Genomic DNA, 16,273 nt, shown 5'->3' with positions numbered 1-16,273 from the left:
TGGTCTCTTGCAGCGCCAAAGCCTTGGACGATTTTGGCACATGCATGCACCGCTTTCCAGTCGTTCTCTCCTCTTAGTTTAATTTGCTTATTACTCTCCTCATTTTTTTTTTGTCTTTGTAAACGAGAAGCTTTTCCTTTCCGGGAAAGAACGGGTCAGTTTTCCCTTTTAATCTCCGATCTGGCAGCTCACGCCATCTCGAAATGTCACCACATGTTCTGAATTGTGGGGACTTCGGAATCGTTGCGGCTCGTATGTAGTCAGTGTTCAAAATAAGCATTTAAATCACAGCAATGCTAAATAAAACACAGAACTCCTAGCTGCGCGGACCGGATTAAACATAAGAAAGCAATCAATACTTGTGGCTTCTACGTTCCCACAATTCTATTTCTATTTCTAGAAAGGGAACTGACATCTCTTAATACGCTAATATGAGGCCGCAGTAGCTAAATACAAAGCAGTTGATGAGAAACAAAACCAAACCCACACTGTACCACCTATCCCACACTGCAGACGCCTTGCCGCACGCTGAATTGCACACGCCTTGGAGTACCTCATTTCTTTTGTCAGGACTTGGGCGTAGTAGGTGAAATTGAGTATTTCCACGAAGTCCTGCAGGTCTTGTGTCTTTGTTCTGTGTTACTGCATCAGATACTTCAAATGAGGTTCTACTACTCTCCTCCACACAGGACCACTTCTATGTAGTTATACTTTAAAAATTGTCACAAGTTCCATTCAAAAGATGTCAAAACTTCTATTAAGTTCCACTTTAAAGGAATTTTTATCACATTACCTACATTCCCTGTTAGAATAATAATAGGGCCTAAATCCTACTGTTAATACCACATCTCAAAATAGATGAAGCTCTCATCCAGTCCCATTTCCTTACAGGCTAATTGCGAAACTAAGGAATGACTCGGTCTTGTCTCACTCCTCACTCGAGAGAGAGTTGTCCTTTTTCAAAAACATGGGGTCAAGTTTGGGCAAGTGCAAGCATGTACTGCTCTCACTGAATTAATTTAGGGCATGGCTAGGAAGAAAGATAGGTTAAGAGCAAAGTTTATAGACACTTGTTCTTTCCATCCTCCTTTCTTCCTCTGCTCCACCTTAATTTCAGGAATAGCAAATTACACCACTGTGATTCCTTGAGCTTTTTGAAGGTAAATGACGATTGAACATTGCAAGAGGATGACAAGAAGAGTTTGCTAATTAATGCTAACATGTATTACATGTAATTGTGACTGTGATTTGAGGAACACTTAGTGCTAAAAGAACGCCAGCAAGACTAACTCCATTTAATTCAACTGAATTAAACAGCGCTAGCTGAACAACACTAGTTACTGTCAGATTTATTCCCATCCTAAAAAACCATTCCAAATATCAGTGCATGTGACTGCCATGTATTTGTATCACAGGGCTAGGATCCTGGGCAAGGTTACATGCAGAACTGTTTACAAGCAGACATTTTGCCCACGGAGAACACCTTTCCAAATTCAGGTGAAAAGGAGATGCGGCAGCAAGAGGGAAAGGCACACAAAGACAATGTATTACTCAAATGTGTAATGTGGGCTTAGGGTGTTTGAACTTGGCGAGATGATGAAGTTTACTCTATTGGTGACCCTAAATTTATACCTTTGGGGTTTTTTGGGTTTTTGTTTTTGGTTTTAAATAAAACATCACCTGGTTGCTTGTTCCTTAAATATTTAGACCTCGATCCTAAAAACAGTAGGTTGTTCAAGTGTATTTCCAAAAACAACCTTCCACTGAAGTTTCGGAACAACAAACACACAGCACCAGTATCTTCCAGAGCAAGACACGAATCTGGTTTGTTTTCAAACTGCTTTCACAATTGGTTACACTACAAGCTAATTTAGAAACTCATCTCGAATTTTATAAAACATCAGAACCTTTAGCAATGGATGTAAATACATTGTTTCATCATATATTACATGGAAAAATAGAAACTGGTTAATATTTTTTTTTTTTAAATACAACAGCTCCTGTGACATCCGGCCACTGATTGCAATGCCAGCAGAGGAGCTGGCAATCTCCTTAGATATCTCTAACAGACAGCTCAGATTTCCTTCACTAGATTTAATCTCAAATACATAAAAGCTGGTAAAGGACTATCTGTAGGTGAAATGAGGAATAAATACAATTCTTCAACTTCTCTTCACCTTCAGAGCTTAACTATCAGCCCTAGCTTCTGTGCACTTACTGCACTGCGCAGAAGGCATCGTGTGTCCTTGTGTGGGCTACCCCTGTTGTGATCTTTCTCTCTCCTGACTGCCCAAACACAAAAATTGGGCTGCTCTCACTTGCATGAGAGTCTCTTTCATCATATCTTGATAAACTTCAGAGTGCTATGAAAAAAAAATTAAAGTTCTAGGAATGTTATCTCAGGTCACTCCATGTGAAGATTTTAGTAGTAATGACCTAAATCTGCAAATGATAGCAAATGTCTCACAAGTATGGTTTGATGAGAATATGGTGTCTGCAAAGTATTAGTGAAATCTGTAAAATTACAGGCTCTAAAATCCATAGGCAGCTAATGTGTACAGAGTTCTTCAAAATGGTGAAACAAAGCAAATGTTAAGGTTGCTGAAAGTATCATAGAATCATTAGAGTTGGAAAAGGGACCTTTAAAGGCCATCTAGTCCAACCCCCCTGCAAGGAGCAGGGACATCTCCAACTGGATCAGGTTGCTCAGAGCCCTGTCCAACCTGGCCTTGAATGTTTCCAGGGATGAGGCATCAACCACATCTCTGGGCAACCTGTTCCAGTGTTCCACCACCCTCATTGTAAAAAAGTACCCGAGCTATTCATTCATGTTAGCATAGAAAGTTGTTTCTACAAGCACATACATTGTCCATGCACAAAGACAGCATTAAAGATCTCACCGTTTCCACTTGTTCTGCTTTCCAAAGACAATAATGGATTATCAGGGCCCAGTTCCAGCTTTACCCACGTAAAGCTGCCTAAGATAGCCGTGAAACTTTCACACAAAGGGTAGCACTAGACTTCCGTGAGTCAGGCTCTCGAAGAATATGGGGCTACATGCAGCCATTAAAAACACATCCAGTATTTGCATGAGCTGTGCCTTTCATTTAACATACTCAATTTCATGCTTCTTCGTAATTGCCTTAAATTTGCTAACTGAAGCAAGGGAAAACTGGTGAGAAGCATAAAGGTTGGCATTTAAAGGAAGATGCTCAACAGATACAAAATAGCTCTGCTGACATCATTTGTGCTATGGCAATTGATATCAGCTGATGATCTGCCCTTTATATTCAAAGAATCCCAAAGTGCTGGGTACATGTGTGCACTGTGAGAACATTTTAACTCAACCACATCCAGTCCCAATAATAGAATATGTGTCGCTAAAACACATATGCAACATAGAAAAAAATCCAAATACACATGCGCTCTAGCTGCGCTGGAGATTATAGTTTATAATGCAGATTAGTGTATTATTTGATTTCAGGCTCTAACACTGATTCCCTTTGTACCAAGCATATTTACCTATTTTTCTCTAGGTCACTTTGGCATCTATAAAGGGTAACAGTTTTTTTTCCTCCACCTCAAAAAGTTGTTTTGAGGGAATCTGGATGAATAGTGATATATGCGTTGGGTTAACAATACATTATTCATCCTGTTTAAAAGATTTCATTGAATCTTTCCTAATTTGGGTGGTTAGTGATAACTGTCGTTTTTAACCGGGCTCCCCATACTGAGTAAATTAATTTCAGATCTGCCTGTTTGAACTCCTGCAGATCGAGTTAGCGATGTTATTCTTTCTTGGCTTCCTTACTTCCCAAAGGGGAAACCAAAATACAACAAACTGTGTGCATACTGCTGTTAAAGAGAGTAACTACATTGCTCGTGGCTGTTTCGGGAGCAGCCAAAGCAATCCTGTAACCTGTGTGTTACAAAAACATCTTGTACACTTCAGAATGAAAAGGTGTAAACCAGCGGAGGTCATCAAAATAAAGAGTCGCTCTGCAAATGTGTTAGGACCCATCTATACATTTCGAGGGAAAGGTAAAGTCAAGACTCAGGTCTCATATAAAATACAAAAGTCAGGTCTAGAACTTTGTAAGATGTACATTATGTATATTTTGAGTACAAAGCCACCAAATCTCTCTTGGAAGAATGCAGGATGAGCCTTACATTTTCTGTTACTTTTATTTAGCTCCATTACGGAGGGTCTAATGCAACTCTTAACTGGAGTCAGGAAGAGGTTTTCCATCCAAAAATGAGCTGTGAATTAAGGAAAGGATTTTACAGAAATTTGAAACTGCACACAGACAAGTCCAGCTCTGACAGGCAAAGGAGAAGTAGTGGCTCCATTTGATGTCCATCAGTTATTTCACTGAACAGGCACAGGAACAGCACTTCCCAATGTCTTCTGACAATTTGCATACATAATTAACTTGCACAGATTCAAAACCTGCAGTAATTAGTTTTCCCTATCCTGCTGCTCTTTTTCTGTGTTTTGAGAGGGAGGGAGAGGTCCGGGCACTTTTTTCTCCCTTCATCATGCAGAGCTTTACCTGAATCTCCCTTTGTCCCCATTATAATAAAAAGCCTGCTTACAAGCAGATACAAAGAAGAGCGATGTGGCTTTTGCCACAAAGACTATGTACTTTACGAGCAGGTTACCAGGTAAAAGATCAAGTGGTTTAGCTGAAATTAGAGTCTTGTAAAGGAAATCAGTGCAGTGGTTAACCTTAAAACTGCATTCATGGATGTAATCTTTAACAAATGCAGCAATGAAATGATAAACATGACCCAAATCCTGTCCTTTACTGGGGGAGGGGGAGACAGAGGGAAAAAAGGAGATGTTCTCCTTGTTTATCCCTGTGCACAGAAGCAAACGAATGGGTTTGGATGCTTCAGCCAGGGCTCCGCATTTCCAAGCGGAGGGGCTGCAATCCATCTGCCTCCTGAGTTTCGGCTGAGTTTCAGATCACGGCAGACAATTTAAATGTCACTGTTTAATAAGACAATACGTTCGCGGGAATCAGCTTCGCCACCTTCCTCCCACGGTGTCTTCATCTCTCCAGGCAAAAATCTCGGGTTTCCCTTGCCTGATCCTTTCGGTGTCAGCTCCATGTTACCGGAACACGCATACAGCTGTTTTGCCTATCACAGCTGCATCTCCGGCAGCAGCTCCCGGGCTTAAGGACTGCAGAGGGCAGTGAAGGGGGATGTTCAACTTCACAACAAAAATGAGGCTAGTAAAAATGTATTTGGGAGGGCTACAAATCCTAACAGGGAAGGGGGTGAACTTAGTTCACCACGGGTATCTCCAGGGCTGGGTTGCTGCTTTCCTAGGTGTGAGCACACTGAGCCAGGCAAAGTGTGGCTCTTCCCCCCGGCTGCTCTTTTATGAGTAAAACTGGGGGCCCTGGAGCAACACAACGAGTTAGCAAAACATGTCACAGGCGTCTAAAGGGGAGCTTGGCAGTGGCATGGGTCTGCGCTTCACGTCGCCTCACCAAGTTCAGGGCCAGAGACAGCCTAGCCCTGACCTCTCCGACAGCTTGAAATCTCCCAAGCAGCCACCCAAAGACTATTTTTAGCCTGATGTGTGTGTGTGTGTGTGTGTGTTTGCACAATGGAGAAAAACCCAAGAGCGGGACCAGACGGCCCTGAAAAGGGAAATCTGATTTTATCGCCTGCCGAGGATGCCGGTGACATGATTTCCTTCAGCTGGAAGGAGGGTCTCCCAGTCGCCTAAACAAACCGCGAAGCCACCCCACCGCAGAATTCCTCCCAGCCAGTTTGGGCAACCCTCTCCCTTCCTAGCAGCCTAGCACCCACTCTGCCAGCACCCCAGAAAGCAGGGTGACAGTAGGGTACCCCAGCCCCGGCCCACTTTGAGCCATGACAAGAGCGATTCCCAGCCTCGCTACAGAAGGTCGGGGGGAGGGAGGGGGTGGAAAGTGTCTCTTTCTGGAAACTGCCTCCCAGCGCTGGACGCGTCGCTTTTGCTGTGCTAAGAGAAGGCGTTTAATGGCATCAACACCCAACCCCCCCGCCACATCCGACAAAGTTGGAGGCAAGGCTCTCGGTGCTAATCCCAGGCTTTTCCACCCAAGCAGTGAAACTCGGAGAGGGCAATGAACTCCCCATTCCCCCGAGGGACGAGCCCGCCAGCAAACGTCCGGACACGGCGGGGGCGAAAGGCTCCCACCCCCCCACGCCCGGCGGGGAGGGACGAGAGACGAGGATCGGAGGAAGGGAAAGGGGGCGGGGGGGCACCGATATAAGGGTGACAGTCCGACCCCCCCCCCCTCCCCGGCTGAACAATACAGGCAGGAAAAAGGGTAGGAAATGCCTGTGCAACTGCAAGGCACGCGTGTACCTACCAGCTCCTCCCAGGCGGGGCTGCGGGCGCCGTAGGGAGGGTGCCCGTGCTCCTCCATCCCCTCGCTGCAGCTCCCCTGCCTCGGCGAGGACAGCGCCGACCGGCAGCCCAACCGGTGCCGCCGGCCTCCGCCTCCCTCCCGCCGCCGCCGCTCCCCCGGCGGGCAGCGCTTCCCCGCCGCCGCTCTTCCTCCACTCCCCCTCCCTCAACGCCGCTCCTCCCTTTTTCTCCCCCGGCCCCGTCCAGGCCCCCTCCTCCCTCCCCGCCCGGTTCCTTTCGCTCCCACGGCGACCGGGCTCAGCCCCGGCTCCCGGGGGAGCCGGCCTGCAGCTGCCGCGCCGCTCACATCACCGCCGCCGTGTCCCCCGGTGCACGGCGCGAAACTCGCCCCCGCCACCGCCCCGGGGGCTCCCTGGCCGCCATGCACACCTCCCCCCCCCCTCCCCACCCGCCCCGGGGAGCCCAACGGATTAGGGACAAATCGCCTCGGGCATAAGCCGGTTTACAGCCGCTTCGGCTGTCGGCGTCGCGGCGGGGCTGGCGGGCCAGGCAAAGCACCCCTCGGTGCACCGGGAGCCGCCCGTGCCCCGCCGGGGTTGCGGCCTCGTACCTCTGCGCCGTCCCGGTCCGGTTTGGCGGGCGGAGACCGGGGTCTGCGGCCCCACCGGGTGTCCCGGGGGCTCCGGGCCGCGCTGCCCCTTGGCACCTCTCTGGGGTGGGCCTGGTCCTCTCCAGGGCCGGGGTCCGGGCGCTGGGGCAGCCCTTTGACCCCCGTGACGGCTCTGAAAGCGGGGCACTGCTCATTTTAGCACCCTGTGGGCAGCCCCTTTCCCCCGCAGAGGCGGCAGGTGGTCCCGCAGCGCTACCTGAAGGCAAGCGGGAGCTGGGCCATGGCATGGCCACCATGGAAGAAACAGCACGGAGGTGTAGGCCATGCCAGACACCGGCTGCCTTTCGCTCCCAGGGCCACCGCGCCTGCCTTACGGAGTAGCTGGATTTCTCTGCCCTCCGTCACACTTTTTATTAATACACAGCGTGTATACTTCAGCCTTCTCGGTTTTCTAGTTACCCTTGAAGTCCAGCCAATGTGTGGCCACTCTTCGAGTGGACATTGTCGCTCCTACAAACTCAGCACTCATTTGTTTCTCCCCTTTGTTGCAGAATAGTGGGATAAGTGAAAGAGCAGAACTATAGGAAAGAGTGACAAAATAAAGCTGGGTCACCATCCAGAGGAATGGTGTTCCTCGCCCCAGTTTTTCTATATTCTGTTTTCATTCCACCCGGCCTTTTCAATTTGCAGCTATCGTGCTTGATCACAAAAGGCTCATCTATTTGGTAACTGCAAACATCAGAAAAGGAGTTGGATTTCACAAGAAAGAAGATACAAATTTGTATTTGTAACAGTTTTATTAAAATATATATTAGGGTTTTTTTTCATGTTCTAAAGCTTTTTTTTTGTACCAAAAAATGGCACATTGCCATTCAAGCTCTAGCTTTTGCAAAGTACATTGACAATTTACAAAAAGTAAGACTGTTGCTGAAAAAAGGTGAAGTCCTACCTATGGATATAACCAAGCCTATAGAAAAATCCCATTAAGTTAAGATGGTGTACCCCTAAGCCAAGCCCAAAGAAGTGCCACAGTAGTACAGCTCATTTGAGGAACCGAAATTGTTGCATTTCTTCCAGCAGTAGAAAAAGGAACTATTTCTGTTGATAATAAGTTTATCAGCGGTCTGTTGATGAACTGCTTTGATGGTAAGAGTGTAACCTCAGAAAGAAGCAAACAACATGACTTAGAGCCTTTTGCTTTTTGGAAGGCAGCTTTCTAAAGCTCATGGTGAGCCACAGTTGTCCAAGGATGTCTGGTCTCCTTCCCTTTGTCCCCTGAGTGTGAGATACCACTGAGGAATGTCATACTGTAAAGGGCTTTACACTAAGAACGAGTGTCAGAGCAATATTAGTCAGCTCCCCTCCTTTCCTCATGATGCACCGGAGGATCTCACATGACGGTTGTTTATACCTCTCGACATCTGGCCTCTTTAGCCTCGGCCACACTGGGGCTTTGTGGCGAAAGCGGCCTGCCATGAAACGTATGTCATGCTAGCGCCTCGCATTTTCTTGCTTGCCGAACCACAAAACCTGAAAACTCACGTACAGGAACTTTAAGTGACTTGTAGTTACTTCTTCAGCTCAAGCACTATACATACCCTTTGGCCCTGAAATTCAGATTCTTGCTGTGCCTTCAGCCCCATTTTCTGTTTCATGTGCCCTGAATCTTTTACCTGTGACTAGATACGCAATTACATTCACCTCATTTCATCCCCTGGAGTTCAAAGCTCGGTTTCCGTAAGTGGAAAGCTAGTATAGGCCCCAGAAGATTACAACAACCTACTTAGGTTGAAGGTACATTTCAAGGTCTTGTTGGATAAGGAGGACAGACATCAGCTGCTGCACAGATCCTGCTAGGTCTAAATGAAATCCATGCAATGCAACTTCAGCTCAGCCCTGCCCTTTTGGGATCACGAATCCCAGATTTGATTTTTCACTTCTTTCTGTGAAGGAGACAGATTTCGGCCCTTGCTGAGAAGCCCTGCTCCGTGTGATTTCCCTGCATGTGAGCTCTGCTCACCAGGTCAAAGAGTGCAGTTTCTGCTGAGTTTCTGTCTCTATGCTGCTTGTCTGAACTGGCTGAAAATAATGGGCAAAGTGTTTGGATGAAAAACGTAATTCTGTCTAAGCTAACTTGGGATTTGAGGACAGACATCAGAATCACAGGATTATTTTTTTGTGTGTGTTCAGGCGCCTACTGCCACATTTACAAAGGGGCAAGGGAACTGAAGTCAAGTTTAAGACAAGGATAAGCTTCCTTAGTGAGGGGTAGAGGAGCTGCCTGCTGAAACGAGGAGTGATCAACTGTCCCCTGGAGAAGATGGGGACGTTGAGTTGGGAGAAGAGCTCACCAATGGCATGCCTTCACAACTGTCTTGGGAACAGGCAGTGATTCTTCTGGCTAGTCTACCAAACTGCATCAAAACATCTCCAACACAGCCTGGGGGGGTTGGTTTCATTTCATTCTGAGTTTTTGATTTTGTTCCAAGTTGTGTTGTTTGTTTGGGGGTTTTGTTTTTGTTTTTGTTTATTCTTTTCAAGTTTTTCCACTTAGTCTAGACATTTGGGGTTTAATTTCTTGGTAGTCTGCTCTATCTACTGTGTTCAAAGACGCCTCATCTCCCTCTGTCTTTTCTGTTCCTTGCCCTTAATGACTCAGTGAAAACTGGATCAATGAAGTAGATGTTTCATTATTGACAGTTTTTTTTACATGAAGCACATTGAAAATAGTAACACATGCCTGCCTTTTCTAAGCAAAATATTTTGGATATATTTGACACACTGAGACATACAGATTTTTATTCCAAAGCTATGCTTAGACATTCACCAAAAAGTCCCCACCTCTTTAGGTATTTCCATGTCCTGGGTGGGGGGAAGGGGAAGTTTCCAATTTTTTTCCTCATTTGAGATAGAAAGACATTTAAAGAATGAGGTTTTTTACATTTTTCTTTAATTTTTTTTTCCACCAGCAGTGCCTTTAGCATGTATCACGTAAAGAGTAGACACTAATTTTCATCAATTTATGCTAACTTGAAACTTCCTTCTTTTCTTGGCATGTAGTATGCAAGTCTAATTTGAGTAAATTCTTCAAGGAAATGTTGTTCTTCATTCTCTTCATTGTAAACATGCCCGTTGGTTTTTTTTTTCCTGTTAAATAATTTTGCATAACATTTGAAAGTAGGATTTCATCAACATGGTAGTTGGGTAGTTCCTGCCAGACAGAAAGGTAGTAACAACCCACAGTGTGTCATTAAAATGATAAATGTATTAAAAGCAGAGCAAAATGCACATCCTTCTCAATCTGGTAACCCTTTAGATAGAACCAAAGTAACAGAATGGGTTAAGAAAAACATTTGAAAAATAAAGCTATATTTTTTCAATAACATTTACACACAAAATTCTGATAGCTGCCTTGAAACCCACTGTTTTCTGTTTGTGAGAGCACCCAAATTACTGTAGAAATTCTGTGTTTCTCCCATTTTACAATACCTGCTGCCTGGGTCTGTCTCACATGTGGCACCTGAGAAATGTTTTTAGCCTACAGTTTCCTTGCATAGATGTTCTCCACCGTGCGCTTTCTCTCTTCGTTATTATTATTCCTCTCGTTACTCTAATAGCCGCTTCTGCACGTACCTGTAAGAGACAGGAGGCTTTTAAACAATTCCCTGGAGTTTGGGGTTTCAAAAAGGGGGGATTATTTATGCAGCTGGTAGAAATTTGTCTGTTTTCTAAATGAAGAGCTTTAGGAAGGAAGAAATCACAGTCAGAAGAAAGCCTTGGGAAAAAGTGTTTTACTGAAGCAGCAGCAGCAGAGCTGTAGAGGGACAATCGACAAGCCACTTCATTGCCCTCCCACCAGTTTTATTTCCTCTTCTCAATTTTTCTCCCCCCAGTGTCAGCACCTCCTGCTTATTCTGCTGGTGTGGATAACCAACTCAACACCTCTTTCTGAGTGGCAGTATCAGGGGCTAACAGGGATGAAGTGTGTTTTCCCTTACAGACTTCATGCTGAGACATCAGGGTGGGGTGTGTTTGTCATCCCACCCCTTTGGCCACCCTGACTTGCTGCTGAAGTTGCAACAGGTACCCTGAAAGGACTCAGAAAAATGACGTGAAAGCACAGATGGCTGCAGGTAGCCATTTCTTAAACTGCTGCTAACCTTCACTAATGACCTCTGCCAGTGCCCCTGGCTAAGGGCATGTACTAATACATTCACTTAAGGATATGGCTGAACCAGATTTAAGGCATTCTAGCTTGCCATGGATGGTTTCATAAAAATACTTTTGGAAAGAGTCACTCACTCCAATCTCTTGTCTCAAGGCAGCACCAGCTGTATTCAAACCATCCTCAACAGGCATTGCCTGGTTCAAACCCTGACAAGCATCCTTCCTCAAGGGTGTAGTTAGTGAATGACCTAAACCTGCTGTGCTGCAATTTTCGTCTCATCCCCCATGAATACGGAGACGCCTCTTCAGTGATGACTTTTGGGGTGTTTGCAGGCTGTTGTCACACATTTTCTGCCCTAAACCAGCCCAATTTCTTTCTCATCATTGACCTCTCAGCTCACACTTCCAAAGGTGCTGCCTGTGCCTCGTGTGACATGCAGTGCCCATCAGGCACCGTGCTCCAGCTGAGGCCTCATCTTAAATTACATCAGGCTAGGTTTGTCCGGGCGTGATGAACATGCTCCTTGGTTGATCATCCTGACCATTAATGAAGATATTGAAACATCCTTCCAGCTTGTGTGCAAAGCAGGGCTTCCTCCCAGCGGCGTGTCCTTGGTTCTGTGAGCTCCCAGGAGTATTTCAGCTGAAACATAGTTTCCTAGGAAAAATGTCACAACAGTGTCAAAAGCTTTAGTAAATTGATGTAGATAGCATCTACGGCATCCACAGGCCTGAGTTGTTTGACATTATTTGTCCTTGAAAAACCTGTATTTGTTACCCCGCTCCCTGTTATCGTCTAAGTACTTACAAACCGTTTATTGTTATTTTGGGGAGAATTGAAGTTTATGTGATGGCTCAGTAATTCCAGAGTTCCTCCTTTTTCTCCTTTTTTAAAGTTTCAGTTAGTAATACAATAACTGAACCGATGAAACACAGGCTGTATCTTCACCTAATTTTTACATATGAGCCAAATACCTCTGATGGAGTTTTGTGCAATTGTGGTTACAGACTTTGGGAAGCCTGGCACAAACTGAAGTATCTGCTTCTTTGAATTCATTCAGAACTTGCAGATGCAACTTTCTGACAAACATTTATTCTAAAAGAAAGAGAAACAAATAGTAAAGCATAAGGGTTAGTAATGTGATACTTTAAAATTGCATACAAATTAATAAATACATTACTTCTGAAATGCTCAGAACAAAAGTAAACATTTTCTTTAAACAATCTCTAAACCACTAAAGGTGGTGAGGGAAAAGAGCTTTGCCTCCCTCTTGATGCTTAAAAAAGAGAAAACAGGTGGCAAAATTATTTGTATGGAAGATGGAAAGAATTTAGCCCAGCCAACAAGTTGGCACTGAGATGGAGCTGTTCCTTTTATCTTTTTAAGTGTTCTACTAAGCACAATATTTGGGAGCTTTCCAATTACAGCAAATCAATATGTAAAATTCCTATTTTGGTTGGTTTTCTTGTAGTCCATCACAGTATGCATTCAAATAAAAATTAAACCAGATATTTTTTTTCCAAAAATCCCCCCTGTTTAACAGAGGAAAGAGAAAGAGACAGACTTATCCCTGTGGATTTTTTTATTGCTTGCACAAGTGAAAGGAAGAAGTGACAAGAGGTGTGTGAAGTGATGGGGGAGTATAAATGCAGCTGTGTGGTCATCCAGATAAGTAAGATGGACTTGTGGCCATGGTCCTGATCATCTTTGACGATGAGCTAGAGAATACTGAGCCAAATATTGTTGTCGTAGCAGAAAAAAAAAAAAAAAGTAGTTTTCACAAGAGTTGGTGGATGTAGTGCTGAAAACCATAGAATAATTTTTTTTTGGCCAAGCCAGTGAGGTATGTGCTTACTTTTAAGCATGCAGTTTGTCCCATTTGTTTCACTTCCAGCACATGCTGAACGCACATACTCTCAGTGGGGAACTTTGCAAATTGACAGATTTGAGAAGAGAAATATGTGATCTATAGAGAAAGCATGAAAGGAAGGAAGGGAGGTGGCTATGAGAAACAGAGCAGAGAATGAAGGATGTGTCTATTTACTTTTCTAAGATGATACATTTTTCTGGTGGTAGCAAATAAAATAAGTCAGTAACTCCACAAATACCAATATTAAGTAAAACTGATGCTTTTAGTAATTGAGGCAAGTATAACAAGATTAAATTAATTCTTACTATAATTCCTGTGATTTAAATTAAATTATCTCAAGGACAAATTGCTCCACAAAGTTTTTCATAGAGTCTATTAACTTACTTAATGTGGAGTTGAAACCCTGGCATTGCTCCAATAGTGTTCCCACATTAATTTCAAGGAATCTCATCAGATGGTTTGCACAGCTATTTTTACTTTTTAATAGAGAGAGGATGGCACATGCCTTACCAGAAAATAAAATATATTTTTTGCTACTTTAATTTGTTTAAGTTGTATTTCTGAGTTAAAAAAAACAGTCTTAATCCATGAAAGTCTATCCTATAGTGTATGGGAGAGCTCCAAATTAATATTGGGTAGGTGTCGTCAAGCCCAGTTTAGGTAAGTGAAAAAGGAAACAAAAGGGACATTTCTGTGTATTTTAGATCAATAAAGCTGAAATGTACAAGGGTGAATATTATAAATACTTTTATTGAAGACTCAAGTTAAAAATAATATTTTCTGAAGTTGACTGTCATTGTGTCATTTACTATGGAAGTTACATGTGATTTATCTTTGGGTTTAGGCAAAAATATTTTAAAATATTTTATTGTCTTACTGAAGATCTGCACAGTTAAAATTTTGATGTTATTAGTGCTATAACTAGGTGTAATGAACAAGTATGTATTGCTACTAGGTCTTACAGGTGTAAGTAGTTTATTACTAGAATTTACCAATCTGCATTACTACTGTCAAATAAAACCATATTCAGGCATGTATACTTCTTCCTCCTCCTTGGTATTTTAGGACCAACCAAATTCTAGGCAATTTAGTTGGTCCTAAAATCTTACTTCACAGGGAAGTGAAGTAAGATGTGTCAGATTTTTCCTACAGTAATGGAAATCTCTCATCGCTGGATGGAAGAAGCAGTGTGCCTGCTGGTGGGTCCTGCCAGCCCTGTGCAAGGGGGGTGTGGGATGGTGGAGAAGGCATCTTTGGCCTCCCTATTTGCTGGGAGCGCGGTATAGCTGGGCTGCTGCACAGGGTGGGAGATAGGTCTGTTTGCTTGTGTCACTGTGAATGGATCTGCTGGGCTGTCAAATATCTGAGGATATTTTCCCTTGTCAGGAAAAGTGGTGCAAGGCAATGGTGACTAGCAAGTACATTTTGGACCAGATGAATAGAAGGAGCAAAGGGGTAAATTAAGCACAAAGTTTGGAGACGCTTTTTGTTTTATGTTTTTCTGCACTCATACAGCATTGGAACAGGGATATGATTTACAACCAACCTATTTTCCTGCATGAGGTTTATGGAACTTAGAGGGGGTTTCATGTTTGTGACCTGCGGGTGAAGCTATGCCAGAAGGAAATGTTTGTGGTTTGAATGGAAAAGTACCAACCTGGCAAATCTAAAAGAGACTGAGCTGGTCAAACAGATTTATTAGGCACCAGTTTCTAAGATGAAAGCATCTGAATCCCATGGAAACAAGCAGAGAAGGAATCAGAAGCAGGCAGCCTTTAAGTGATAATATTTGCAGATGTCATGAAGACCGAGGGGATGGTAAATAATGAAAAGGGCAAGTCATTGAAATAAATTATTTGGATTGGCTGGTGAGAGGAACATAAGCAAATATATTTCTAAACAGCCAAATGCAAAGCTATGCACTTTAAAAATAAAGTCTGTAGGAAACACTTTTCTTTATGAGGGATTCTTTAGGGGATGCCAGGCTCATAAGAAAGGGAGAAACTTTAGCAGGGCCTGTTGTGATAGAATAAGAGGTAATGATTTTAAACTAAAAGGAGGTAGATTTAGACTAGATAAAAGGAAGAAATTTTCTACAATGAGAGTAGAAACATTGCAACATGTTGCCCAGAGACATGGTGGATGCCCCATCCCTGGAAGTATTCAAGACCAGGCTAGACTGGGCTCTGAGCAACCTCATCTGGTTGGAGATGTCCCTTCTCCTTGCAGGGAGGTTGGACTGGATGACCTTTAAAGGTCTCTTCCAACCCAAACTATTCTATGATTCTATGATTTTGAAAAGGTCTTAGGGATCATGTTGATTAATCATCTGGGTAAGATCAACAGCCAGAATCAAATGGTAAATTTGATTTATAAGTAGAATTGGATCTATGAACAGAAGAATTTCTGGTACTTGTAAGTGAGTGATATTGTCTCTGTGCTTGGTACTGAGGTACACGCAGCTGCCATGTGGCATCTGGTGCCGTTGTCCACAGTCCACGACAGATGACTATTGTTTAGGAAGGACACAAGGAAAGGTCTGCAAAGAACCCGAAAGACCACAAAATGTTCTTTATAGGTAAAGACCCAAAGAGTTTGTTCTGATTAACAAGAGAAGTTGAGAGATGACTTAATCAAAGCTTGGAGGTCCCAAAATAGGAAAGGGGTCAAGGGGGTTCTTCACTGTACGTATGAGCTATGAGAAAATTAGGGCTAAAGAAAAAGACAGATTTTAAAGCAAGGATAATTTAATCATTGGAATAACATACCAAGGTTTGTGGTTCAAAATTTTTAAACATAAGACTGCATGTTGTTTTAAGAGAAGTTCTCATTCAAGCTCAGGTTTATCTTATGACTTGCTCTGTAGAGAACTAAATAAGCAAACACCACTATCCTCCACATATAAAAACTTCTATAGTATATATAGTGTATAATCTCTACTGACTACATAATCACCAGGGAATCTTCTGAGTTTATAATAATGGAAATATGATACATCTTCTGTAGGTTAGAAAAAAATCTATTTTGTTAGAGCAAATAGGGACACACAAATATCCTTATCCTGCCCCAAAAGCAGTATTTTTTTGTCAGTAGAGGAGGTCTGGGTCACTATAAAAACCAGAGCATTAAGAATCCTAGTGCTGAGGCACGTTTTCTGCATCTTCCATCTTAATCTCCCAGTGTGACATCCTAGATGGTAATTATTGAAGCTGTCTATTTATTAAATATGACAGCTTCCACTCATGAGGGTGT

General features: G+C 43.5%; 1 protein-coding gene across 2 annotated transcripts in view; it reads right to left on the bottom strand.

The window, feature by feature from the left end:
• DGKH (diacylglycerol kinase eta) overlaps window positions 1–6,504 on the bottom strand; it is a 157,898-nt gene extending 151,394 nt beyond the window's left edge. For both annotated transcript variants that reach the window (XM_086771808.1, XM_086771809.1), the window contains exon 1: window positions 6,375–6,504. In XM_086771808.1, coding sequence (XP_086627934.1) covers window positions 6,375–6,431 — 57 coding nt within the window. In that variant the 5' untranslated portion in view covers window positions 6,432–6,504. The remainder of the gene's footprint in view (window positions 1–6,374) is intronic.
• Window positions 6,505–16,273: the final 9,769 nt, after the last annotated feature.

The sequence above is a fragment of the Chlamydotis macqueenii genome, chromosome 1 (genome assembly GCF_036417535.1).
Source record: "Chlamydotis macqueenii isolate bChlMac1 chromosome 1, bChlMac1.mat, whole genome shotgun sequence".
Lineage (NCBI taxonomy): Eukaryota > Metazoa > Chordata > Aves > Otidiformes > Otididae > Chlamydotis > Chlamydotis macqueenii.
This window is presented reverse-complemented; position numbering and strand designations above follow the sequence as displayed.